This window comes from Pseudorasbora parva, chromosome 8, assembly GCF_024679245.1.
Source record: "Pseudorasbora parva isolate DD20220531a chromosome 8, ASM2467924v1, whole genome shotgun sequence".
Taxonomy (NCBI): Eukaryota; Metazoa; Chordata; class Actinopteri; order Cypriniformes; family Gobionidae; genus Pseudorasbora; species Pseudorasbora parva.
Window position 1 is genome coordinate 41,684,792 of NC_090179.1, and position 13,751 is coordinate 41,698,542.

Here is a 13,751-nt window from a genome sequence, read left to right on the forward strand (position 1 = left end):
GCCCTGACCCACTCTCTTAGTTTAAAACCTGTGTGCACATGCTTAGTGTGATGTCACCTTTCACCCGCTTTTGGATTTGTGCAGAAATCTGGGCTGATGTGAGACGTTACACACCTCTATTTGTACCGGTTTCTAATCTGTCTCTCCTCTCATGCTACCGTGTTGAGGTGAATGGGGGTCAAATGGGTCGAAATGTTGAAATTTCCATCTAACTAGTAATCACCCATGATCTTCACAGGAATGTTCTGATGCTGTTTAGTGTTAGTGTGTGTGTTTAACAGCATGGAGGATTGACTGCTTGTTTTTCTTGTTTAGAAACGAGGCTTCACTGACACATTCGCAGAGGAGAAGAAACGAGAGAAGAGGAGGAAGTGACACCATAACTTTCCCTCACTCTTCGTACGTTTCTTTCCATTTCGTTCTGTCAGTATGAGGCTGAAGCAGGACGTGAGTCCAGTAGTGGTGGTCATATTCAGACTGGTGGTTTGGCTTTATTCCCTCATCTCTTACCTGCCGTACCTGTTGCTGAGATCATCCGAATCGCAGTCGTTCTCCGAGTGTTCGCGGAGGGTGAAAGGCCGTTCTGTGAGCGGACACCCTTCGGGACCCTACCGGGACGTCGGAGCGCTGAGGGCGTTAGCAACGTGCCTACATCCCGGGATAAGCACGCTCGATCGGGTGTTTGAATCATCCGTATGCCGCCATCCTGACCTCCACTGCCTGGGCACCAGAGAGCTGCTGAGTGAGGAAGATGAAGCTCAGGAGGATGGACGAGTCTTCAAGAAGGTGTGTATCGTCTGAAAGTCCATGCTATGCTTTTGCCCTTCAATACTCTTGGATGTGTTGAAGGAGCTACACTTTTGTAACCCCCACCCCCCACTGATGTCCACTCATATTGTTAAAGGATAATAATTCATTACACACAGACTGATATATTTCAAATAATTATTTCTTTTAATTTTGATGATTATATCTGACAACTAAGGATTTTTTTTATTTATTAAAATATAACAAAAAATACAAACTTTTTTAAAAATATATATTTTGTTGACTTGTGTACTTACATTATCCCAGATGTTTCCAAGAATGTTTAAATCCAGAGAAATAAGAAATCATTTTCACCAGGACATGGACCGTGTCTTTGAGTCGTCTATCAATGACATCATGCCTGCGTTACCCACGATCTCCGGTTTTATTTTGTAGAAACCATGAAAACACGAAAGACGCTTTAATACATTACGTGTTTTATTAGACCTGGGGTTTTTAAACTGGGGTCTGGGGATGTCCCCAGGGGTCCTCCAGAAGGTTCTAAGGGGTCCCCAGAACATTTCAGAGAATAAAAAGACAAAGTTAAAATGGATAAAGTCTCTTAAAGTAATTTTTAATTGAAAATGATCTTCTTCAGGTTAATCCAGCATTAAGTGTAGACTGAGTACAGTTGGTACAGGGGTACATTTGAGACACCTCAAATAACTTGCGTGTTCAACAAGTCTGATCTGTGATATTTGCTTCGCACATGCGTATTAGCGTCCTCTTCAATCGTGGAAAATTTGAAGTCCGTGCGCTTCTCCAGTCCGAAGATATCGGTGAACGTTTTTTTCTAAGGTCAATTTTTCATTTCACCACAGCTCTTCCACATGAATAGCTTCTCATCCCTACATGACTTTTAAAGTTAACTTACATTTTCTTAAACCTTAATCTGTGCTCTGAAAACTGGCATATTGCATGACTGTGTGTAGTGATGGCCAAATGAGGCTTCCTGAATCACTGAGGCTTTCCAGCCCATTGGTTCACCAAAAGGTTCATTTACCTGAAGCCTCATGAAACAGTGTGCTCCCTAGTGACACCTGCTGTGCAAAGCAATGCGTCGCACACAAATCTATTCATCCTGAGCAACCAAATTATCATAGTGTGGGCACACCCTTTTTCTATTGCCTGTGTATTAATAAAGTATTTTACTCTGCTTGTATTAACCTATGCACACACAACTCACACAAACACACAACTTTGTGTTAAACTATTCAGTAGTTCTTTGGGTTAGTGATGAGTGAATGCCCAGAATGATTGTAAATAAATTATTGTGAGTGCAGTGCTTATGGGACTGGAATTGTGGAACAGCAAACTGCAGGGATGGGAAAAGCTTTCCCTAATACAGTCTAGTCTTATAATAATAATAATGATAATGATAATAATAATAATAATAGCAATATATATATATATATATATATATATATATATATATATATATATATATATATATATATATATATATAACACTACTACTAATATATATATATATATATATATATATATATATATATATATATATATATATATTAGTAGTAGTGTTTTATATATATATATAATATATATATATATATATATATAATGTTATAATTACGTAGTATAAGTATTACAACTAGATATAGGCTAATTTACTCTAATAATCTACTGAACTATGTATAATTTACTCTAATAATCTACTAAACTGAGTATAATGTAATATAATATATAATACAAGCTATGATATATATTATGATATCGCTACTACATACAACCAACACCTCAACACCAATGCAAATGCATACTGCAAACCCCACAAGGCGCGAGGTTTCGAACCACTTTAATCCGAAAGCGAATGAAGCAATGACGTATTCAACAGAAAACGAGGCCTCGTTTGTCATCGTCACATGATTTTCACGGAAACGATACAAGCCTCGAATCGGGGCTTCACCTGGAACGCCCCTTTTTGCTCGACACAAGCTCCGGAGCCTCGCTTCAGATGTCCCATCACTAACTGTGTGTCGTGTAAGGCAGTCGTAAAATATGGAGAAATGTCCAAGGTGGTCAACGGGGTACAGTTGAGACGCAGTGTATCAATTGTACCCCGCACTAGAATCCTATTGGAGCACATGCAATTTAGTTGCACGATGAAATGCTTTTCTTACAGTATTTTTGTTTTATTTCAAGTCCAAACATCAAAAACATTAAATAAAGTATTTACTAGACTAGTAAAAATCAGTCTTGTTTTGGGATTTAATTTTTTTTCCTATAGTTTTTGCTTAAAATAAACAAAATAATCTGCCAATAGCAAGTGGCACTTTATTATTGATAAATAATCAAATCAAATACTGAATGGAAATTAAAAAAAATGTTGAATTCTCATTTTAAAGGTATTTTACAAATTCAATGAATGGGTTGGGCAGTTTTACAGCACTACGGATGGGTGTCTCAACTGTGCTCGGGTACTGTTCCTTGGGTACAGTTGGAACGAAAAAGCTTATTGTGTTTATGAGCTAATTGTGGCAAATATGACCTACTTATGGATGTTAAGAATTATTAATATTTTAGTAGACAAGTAAAAGAAATGTCAAATGAAAAAAAACAACACTTAGGCTGGAGACACACTGCAAGCGTGGCGTTTCTGCTGCGTGTCAGCCGCGGGGCGGCTGCGCAGGGTTTTCTCTGTCTTTGCACACCAGAAGCGTGTGTGACGCGGCGCTGCTGCTGCTATTAAGCCCTATACTTCATGTTAAATATAAATATATTGCCTATGATACAGCAAAGACAACGTCGGCAGTAGCCTATTGGCCATACATATCTATGGTATTGACGGCAAAATAGGCTACAGAATATTTCGTTCTGTATTGACAGGTGCAATATTTTAAAATCGATAATTATGTTGTTTTTTATTACTACAAATAGGCCTATCTCTGCATTTATGTTAACCTAAAGACTTTCAAACATGAAAATGTCATTTATTAATATGTATTCGTGTCAAAATGGCATATAAACATCTTTTCCTATGCTGTTTTGCCTAGAAACGCTTCCAACACGCTCGCGTGTCGCGTGAAAAATAGGCGTCTCTTCTATTTGAAGCATGCACGCTGACGCAGGCAGTATGCAAGGCCGGGGACACACTGCAAGCGTGCCGTGAGCGTCTCTGCTGCGTGGCGTGTCCGTTTTTATTTCGGCTCCTATGTTAACCGGTTAGAGCTTGCATACTGCCTGCGTCACATGCGCGGCTCACACACGGTCCGAGCCGCGCGGAAAACGCGTGCATGCTTCAAATAGAAGAGACGTCTATTTTTCACGCGAAACGCGAACGTGTTGGAAGCGTTTCTAGGCAAAATAGTATAGGAAAAGATGTTTATATGCCATTTTGACACGAATACATATTAATAAATGACATTTTCATATTTGAAAGTCTGTAGGTTAACAAATGCAGAGATAGGCCTAATTGTAGTAATAAAAAACAACATAATTATCGATTTTGAAATATTGCACCTGTCAATACAGAACGAAATATTCTGTAGCCTATTTTGCCGTCAATACCATAGATATGTATGGCCAATAGGCTACTGCCGACGTTGTCTTTGCTGTATCAATAGGCAATATATTTATATTTAACATGAAGTATAGGGCTTAATAGCAGCAGCCGCGCCGCGTCAGACACGCTTCTGGTGTGCAAAGACAGAGAAAACGCCAGGCAGCCGCCCCGCGGCTGACACGCAGCAGAAACGCCACGCTTGCAGTGTGTCTCCGGCCTTATTTTCAGACCTCAGTTTTGGTGTGGTAACTGAAAAAGCAAAAAGTGTACCAACTGTACTCGGTCTACCCCTACAGCCAATTTAAGTTGTGAAACAATATGTTGTATTTATATAAATGCCACATTTACTGTTTATTTAACAGTTTAAATGTTTTTTCTTGGATAAAAATTGATGAATTTTATGGCGGGGGTCCCTCATAAAGGTTCATCATATTTGGGGGTTCTTGGTATCATTAAGTTTGAAAACCCCTGTATTAGACAGGTGAGCAACTGTGTGGATATATTCAGAAAACAAATCATTGTTATTTAGCTCAACACATCATCTTAATCTTGTTTTCATGATTTACCACGAGTACCATGTTTTACCATGCCTAATATCGATCTGCAGTGTGAACAAGTGCCTCATCGTAACTGCCAAACAAACGCACAGAGTAACATTGTAACTTTCAACACACTCAAATAATGTGTGTAATATGATAAACAACGCTCATTACCTCACATCCACATGAGCGGAAGAAGCGGAAGCGGGCGACATAAAAGGCGGCGTGATATAAAAGCTCTGCAAAATCAAGGCATCATCAAGCTACGCCTTTTTTTTTCTTTTGGAATAAGTGAACCAAACTCAATCATATGAACGTCGCACACCTGTGTGTGATAGGTGCGTAGGAGAGCAGGACAAAAAAGTCAAATTATCAACAAATGAAAAGAGAAGTCCCGCACGCTATCAACTTGCAATTAAAAGTAATTTAATCTTTCATTGCAACGTTTCGATCTTTCGATCTTCCTCAGGTTGCCTTACATTATATGTATACCTACATTATTATCAGAGGTGTAGTGGTAAAAAAAGAGGTGGGTAAACTATAAATTCTGGGTGACTGCATCGTGGTCACGGTAAGGTGGGCCACTGCCTACCAGTGTATGCAGCCCGATCTCACGGCAATTCGTACTAATACGAGGTGGCTAATATGAGCACATATGAGAGAACACACTAGAAGATATTCACATTAAACAAGCTGGAATCAAAGAAGTTGACTGTTGTCTTAAAAAATTACTTAAGCCGACTAATCGATTATCAAAATAGTTGTCGATTTCAGTTTTTGCCAATTGCTAATGAGGCAGGTGCAGATTAACGACAGAAGGATGAATTTGGTGCCACATATTTTAATTTAAAGAAAACTCAGTTTCTGTAATCAACAGAAGATAGACAATATAAGTTGGACTGTAGTTTCCACAAGTGTAGCCTAATGGCTGCCGACATTAACAGACAATTTTGCTAAACTATAAAAACAATAAAACCAAAAATGTTCTATTTGAACACAAAATACACTGCATCATTACAGCTTTTTTACAGGGTTTCGACATGCTCTCTACATTAAACCAGCTGCCTGTGATTAATTAATTTCACAACAATGTCCAGAGTGCCTCTCTGTCCACTTGAAAAGTGATTGAAAAGTGTCACAAGCTGATTAAATGTACTACAAATGGATAATTGTCATTTTGAAAATTTCTGGATATCCATTTTTGCATCTTGGTTGCGTGTCGTTCATTAATGATTCGTTCATTTTGAACGAATCTTTAATATGACTCGGGACTACCGAGTTGTCTCAGAGAGTGATTCGTTCATTTTGAACGAATCTTTATTATGACTCAGTACTACTGAGTTGTCTCAGAGAGTGATTTGTTCATTTTGAACGAATCTTTAATATGACTCGGGACTACCGAGTTGTCTCAGAGAGTGATTCGTTCACTTTGTTTTGACTGCACGTGCGCATTACGCAACATATGGGTTCTGATTGTTCTGATTCTGAATCGACAGGTGAGATCCGAGTCTTTTGTTCTGCCTGTCAGTCCCATAGAGACGGGAAGAGAAAAGATTGGTTCATTTTGCTGAACGAGACTCAAAGATCCGAGTCAGTAAAATGATCCGAACTTCCCACTACTCTCACTGACAGTTGCAGCACGATATGAAAGACAGCCAATGAAAATGAACAATATGAAGCTAAAACGACACAAGCTTAATTTAAAATGGCTTAGGAACTGTAGGCTATTTAGAAGTGGATAAACTCTATTTAGAGGTGGATAAACTCTATTTAGAAGTGGATAAACTCTATTTAGAAGTGGATAAACTCTATTTAGAAGTGGATAAACTCTATTTAGAGGTGGGTAAACGCTATTTCTGAATTTTGGGAGGTGCGTAAACGGCGTTTACGTGCGTTTAGCCTCCACTACATCCCTGATTATTATGTATACCTAAACTCACTTGTTCAGACTTACACATCCTCCAGAAGCTTGCGTTCTGCGAGTGAGCGACGCCTCGTGGTTCCATCCCAAAGAGGCAGGAAATCGCTCTCACGGACATTTTCCTGGACCGTTCCCACCTGGTGGAATGACCTGCCGATCTCAATTCGTGCTGCCGAGTCTGTAGCCATTTTTAAAAAACATCTTAAGACACATCTTTTCCAATTGCACCTGACCAATAAAGAATAGCACTTACCTATCCATTAAATTTTGTTTGTCCAAAAAAAAAAAAAAAAAAAAATAGTGTACTGTGCTAATTAACTGAGACTTCTTACAGCTCTTACAGGTTGTTGGCCTTGTTTGTTTCGTTGCTTTTATTGCTCTTTCCTTTTTTTGTAAGTCGCTTTGGATAAAAGCGTCTGCTAAATGATTAAATGTAAATGTAAATTTACATTTCTTGTGGAATGAGTGAAATCTAGGTGAAAAATTACATATTGTGGCTTTAAACCAAAAAGGTTAGTTTTTGTAAAAATGTGTCACCTTAGAGATGTTTGACTGATTATTCATCCACCAATGGATTACTCACTAAAAACATGTTATAAAAACACTGAAAAACTTAAATTAAGGACAGATATTATATTATAAAATAATGTTCATGTATTGAATCAGACACAATTGCACACTGCCTAGTTTATGAAACGTTTGAAATATACACGTGCTGGTCATATAATTAGAATATCCTCAACAAGTTGATTTATTTCACAAATTCCATTCAAAAAGTGAAAATTGTATATTATATTAATTCATTACACACACAATGTTTATTTCTTTTAATTTTGGTGATTATAACTGACAAACATACACACACACACACACACACACACACACACACGCACATATGTATTTGAAAGTCTCACCAAGGCTGATGAAAAATACAGTAAGAACAGTGAAATATTATTAGAATTAGAAAATGTGTTTTATATGTGAATGTATAGTCAAATGTACTTTATTCCTGTGATCAAAGCTGAATTTTCAGCATCATTACTCCAGGCTTCAGCATCACCTGATCCTTCAGAAATCAGTATAATATAACGATTTGCTTTTTATTTATTAATAATGGTTCTTTTATTATCAGTGTTGAAAAGTTTTTGCTGCTTAATATTTTTGTAAAACTTATGTGTTTTCCTCCTCAGAATTCTTTAATAAATAAAAGTTCAAGACAAAAACAGCATTATTTTATTAATCTTTTTTAACATTGTAAATTTTGTTTCAGTCACTTGATAAATTTAATGCTGGATAAAAGCATTAATAAATTACAAGTTAAAATATTTTCAAATAGAAAAGTTATTTTAAATTGTAAATATATTTCACTCTACAGTTTTTACTGTATTTTTTGGTCAAATAAACACAGCCTTGATTAGCAGAAGAGAATCTTAAACGATTCTTAAGGTTTGACCAGTAGTTCTAGTGTGTGATTTAAATATTGGTAAAAATGTAATAAACATATTCAAACATTAGGCTGATGTTATAAATGTGCTGATTTCTGAATTACGTTTTTGCAGCTTAGTTTTAATAACTGGTCTGAGTGGACTAATAAGGGTGTTTAGTTTTGTGTTACGTGGGAGTATGTCTACATAATACATTATTAAACTCAGTTTTCAAAAGAACAGAGGAAATGTTGTTTTTTTCATGTCATTACCCGGCCTGTAACAGACTGACCTGCAGCATGTGAACGATCTCTGTTCTGAGGGTAATCCTATTGGCCAACGCTGGAGCGGCTCATATAGTAATAATATTCTCCTGTGTTGCTGCTGTTGCACAACGATGTCTTGGCTAACATTGTAAATGAACGTTTGAAAAAGGATTAAAGGGTTAGTTCACCCAAAAATGAAATCGATGTCATTAACTCCTCACCCTAATGTCGTTCCACACCCGTAAGACCTCCGTTCATCTTCACACACAGTTTAAGATATTTTATATTTTAGTCCCAGAGCATAATGCAGTCAATGCCCACTATACTGTCCATGTCCAGAAAGGGAATAAAAACATCATCACAGTAGTCCATATGAGACATCAGTGGGTTGATTAGAGTCTCTTGAATTATCGAAACTACATTTTGGTCCAAAAATATCAAAAACTAAGATTTTATTCAGCATTGTCTTCTCTTCCATGTGCCTCCGAAAAGAATCAAACGGTTAATGAATCAGTGAATTGATTAATGATTCGGATCACCAATGTCATGTGATTTCAGCAGTTTGGCGCTTCAGAAATGTTGAATACGATCCCTACAATGTAAAAAAAAAAGGTGTTGGTTTAACTTAAAGGGGTGGTTGCATGCGATTTGACTTTAACTTTAGTTAGTGTGTAATGCTGCTGCTTGAGCATAAACAGTATCTGTAAAGTTTCAGCGCTGAAAGTTCAATGCAAACGGAGATATTGTCTTTTAAAGTTATGGCAGTTTATCGCCTACAAAAACGGCCGGTTTGGACTACAACGAGCTTCTTCCTGGGTTGGTGACATCATAAACCTTCGCTAGTCTCTGCAGATGTGACTTCTGCCCGTAATGGGAAGGGGCGTGGCGTTTCCAGGACAACCTGTGCTTGGCACTTCAGCCAATAAAAATACAGGAAACTACATTTGGCCATCTAACCGATCTAAGACCATTGCGTTTTTCAGAGGGATGGGCTTCAGAGAAGCAGGAAGCAGACGAGCCGTTCAAAGGACAGTGGAGACAGCGGAGGGGAATAAAGGGAGAATATAAGAAAAATACGGCGTTTAAAAAAAAAAAAAGAGTATTAAGACACGTTATACTGCGCCCCATTAACAGAACAAAGCCTAGAAAGAAAATAAACAGAACCACCCCTTTAATAAAGTAAGTAACCTGGTTGCCTTAATTTTGAGTTCATTGAAATAAAAACAATTTGTTGATACAATGAAGGAAATTGGTTTAATTAATAGAAACTCAAAAATATTGTATCTGAACCACATAAAAAAATTGATAAACTCATAATTTTAAGGCAACCAAGTAACTTATTTTTAAAATAATGTTTTACAGTGTATGAATTCTCCCTGAATTGTGACTATCTAATGAGCCAATAGGAGGAGCTGTTGATCTGTAAAAAGTCTCAGACAATGGGAAGTTGAAGAGCTGAACAGGTGACCAGTGCACTAATCTCCTTGAGGAGCAGCTCTAAAAATAAACCCTTTCTGATTCTGGGCAGGTGATTTTGGGAGAGTATCGCTGGATGTCGTATGATCAGGTGTATAAAGATGTGAGAGCGTTCGGGAGCGGTTTGGCTGCTCTGGGACAGAAGCCTCTGAAAAACATTGCCATCATCTGTGAGACCAGAGCGGAGTGGATCATAGCGGCGCAAGCCTGTTTCATGTACAACTTCCCATGTGAGTCACACACACACACACACACACACACACACACACACACACACGTACAAGACAAAGAGCATCTCGGGTTCAGCAAAGAACCTTATCAAGAACCGGCTTTTGGCTGTTTGGGCTTCTTGAGTTGGTTTGAGGATTAACAATGTTCTTTAAAGAAACGGTGCACAGATTGTGCAAGAAAATTACATAAACATATGCAAATCTCACCCCGCTCAATTATGCAAGTCTACAGCCAGATTTGTTTCATATTTGTGTGTTTATGACACACATGGGGCTAATACAGAGGTTTGTGTGTGTGTTTTGTATGGAGGTCAGATTGTCCTCATTGCACTGCTGTTATGTAAACTCGCTGTCCTCCTCCTTCTCCTCTTCCTCTCTCTCTTTTCCTTGCCTTTTTTTCTCTCATTTTCCTCTAAAGTGTCTGATGGCGACGTGATTTTTCTCAGCTCTGGGGCCATTCTTAAACACACACTCAAAAACAACTCAAACACTCATGCATGAGTGTAACACACACACACACACACACACACACACACACACTCAAATCCAAACACACTCCCACTCACACACTGACAAACACACACACACATTCTCTCTCTCTCTCTCTCACACACACACACACACACACACACACAATTTTTGTGAATTGTGGGGACATTCCATAGGCGTAATGGTTTTTATACTGTACAAACCGTATTTTCTATCCCCTTACACTGCCCCTGCCCCTAAACCTACCCATCACAGGAAACATTCTGCATTTTTACTTTCTCAAAAAAACTCATCCAGTATGATTTATAAGCATTTTGAAAAGTGGGGACATGGGGTAATGTCCTGATATGTCACCGTTTTCTGTAATACCTATGTCATACACATGTCATTATACACATTTTTGTCCTGATATGTCACTAAAACAAGCACACACACACACACTTAAACACAGACACACACTCAAACACTCTTATACACACACACACACACAAACACTCTTATACACACATGCACGCACACTCACTCATACACGCACACAAACACTCAAACACACTTCCACACACACTGACACACACTCACTCAAACACTCTTATACACACACAATCACTCAAACACACTTACATACACATTCAAACACACACACAAGCACTCAAACACAGACACACGCACTCAAACACTCTCTCACACACACTTAAACACTCATACACTCAAACAAACACACTTATACACTCTTACACACACACACACACACACACACACACATTCAAACACACTCCCACACAAACAGTGGCACACACACCCCCTCATGTCTGTCACATAATGTATTCACACACACACACACACACACACACACACACACACACACACAGACTTCTGTGTCTCTTTGGCTGACTTCTGCACCCTGATGTTCCTGTCAACATCAGATGCTCACGTACTTGTTGTCATCCGGCCTAAGTGTGTGTTTGTGTGTGTGTAGCTGTGTGTTCATATGTTGCAAACTTGCATTTTTTCGTGGGTTTATGTTAGATAATTATGTGTGTGTGTGCTTACACATTTAAGCTTATTAGCATGTGTGTGTGCGTGTTGATGTTTCCGTGGTGATCTCTTTTCTGTTTGTGTCTCACGGCTGAAGTGTCGCGCCCTCAGGCAGTGACGCAGTCTGATGATGTCACAGAACGCAGCTCACGGACCCCCTATGTTCTCAGTGTGTGTTTGTCAGTGTGTGTTTGTCAGTGTGTGAGCCCAAAAGTAAAGGCACAGGGATTGTTTCATATATGTTTGTCATATGCAAAAATGTGTGCACAGCATACATCTATATGAATATTTATTCATGTGTGCATGATTAGTTTTGTTTACTGTGTGTGTTTGTGCATGTGTGTTCTGGCTTGTGCTTGTTTGCCCTCATCCTGAACTTTTCACAGCCATGCGTGCTGCTGCTGCTGCTATTGATAACTGACACAGTTACACAACTGCATGCTCAAACACAAGTGGAAAATTAAGGATTGCACCTTTGTTTGTATAATTAAAAACTACTACTACTTACTAGCCTCTTAGAATTTTCATTGGCCACAATTTTGACATTGATACCAGGGGGAAAAACTGCCATATGGATATTTTTAATATCATCTAATAATTTGGCTGCAGATATATTAGGCTGATGCCACTTTAAGACCTGACGGATAGATACTGTTAGTACTGAGGTTGCTTTATGTGCATGCACTTTGAGAGCACAAAATGAGGGAATGATTTAAAATTATGGGCAATCCACAACTGGGGCGTTTATAAGATTTGAATAATAGGGGGGCTCAGCCCCCAGTGAGGGTATAATAATAATAATAAAAAAAATAAAAAAACGTTTTTCAAAAGTTTTACTCAGATAAGACGTTTAAAGTGCTGTTGCTCATGATGTAACTGATTCTGTCTTAACTCATTTGTGCCCAGATTTTTCTAAATGGTTTTATGCATATAGTCATGTTAATAGTGTCCTATGTGAACATGTTCTGCATTTATTTTCCCTAGCTTTTTCTCTTTTTTTTTTCTTGATAATAGTATTTGAATATGCAGCAACTAGTTGCCGGTGGGCAAATATGTTATATGCACCCCTTCAATGTCAAACTTGAATAGGAGGAGAACATTCAGCAACTAATTCAAAATGATTGCTTTCAACAGATCAATCTTTATTCATAAACATACATTTAATTCAACAAAATATACGTATTAGTAACATGAAAATAACCTTCCTTTGGGAGGGTTTGCCTTCGCTATGCTTCCCGGAGGTAGGGGTAGCCTCATGTGTAAGTTGGCAGTCTCATGTGACAGGAAGGATGTTAATACCTTTTCCCCCCTTGAAATCCTTTATTTGTTTGTTTGCTTGCGTGTCATTGAGATATAAAACATAGATCATATCTAAAAAATAATTATAAAAGGAAAATGACAACTATACACTGCGGCAACTACAGGTGCTGGTCATATTTTTACAATATCATCAAAAAATGTATTTATTTCACTAATTCCATTCAAAAAGTGAAACTTGTATATTATATCCATTCATTACACACAGGCTGATATATCATATATTATATATTATAATATAATAATATATTATTATTAGTTTTATTACTGACAACTAAGGAAGATCCCAAATTCAGTATTTCAAAAATTACAATATTACTTAAGTCCAATACAAAGAAAGGATTTTGAGAAATCTTGGCCAACTGAAAAGTATGAACATGAAAACTATGAGCATGTACAGCAATCAATACTTAGTTTAGGCTCCTTTTGCCTGAATTTCTGCAGCAATGCGGCGTGGCATGGAGTTGATCGGTCTGTGGCCCTGCTCAGGTGTTATGAGAGCCTAGGTTACTCTGATAGTGGCCTTCAGCTCTTCTGCATATCACATCTTCCTCTTCACAATACCTCATAGACAGTGGCGGCTCCAGAGATTTTCTGTTGCAGGTGCTATGGGGATGCTTAACACTTAAGAGAAGGTGCTTTGAATTTTGCGGCATCATTATGGAGTCGCATTGGACCACCCTGGTTTAAATGAATACGTACACACCCGCCTTATATAGTGAAC

The 13,751-nt window shown here is 38.0% G+C and overlaps 1 protein-coding gene across 2 annotated transcripts in view; it reads left to right on the forward strand.

The window, feature by feature from the left end:
• Nucleotides 1–13,751, forward strand: part of acsl3a (acyl-CoA synthetase long chain family member 3a) — a 190,060-nt gene that overhangs the window by 19,802 nt on the left and 156,507 nt on the right. For both annotated transcript variants that reach the window (XM_067451328.1, XM_067451329.1), the window contains exons 2-3: nt 316–786; nt 10,009–10,186. In XM_067451328.1, the coding sequence (XP_067307429.1) occupies nt 430–786; nt 10,009–10,186 (535 nt within the window). In that variant the 5' untranslated portion in view covers nt 316–429. The remainder of the gene's footprint in view (nt 1–315; nt 787–10,008; nt 10,187–13,751) is intronic.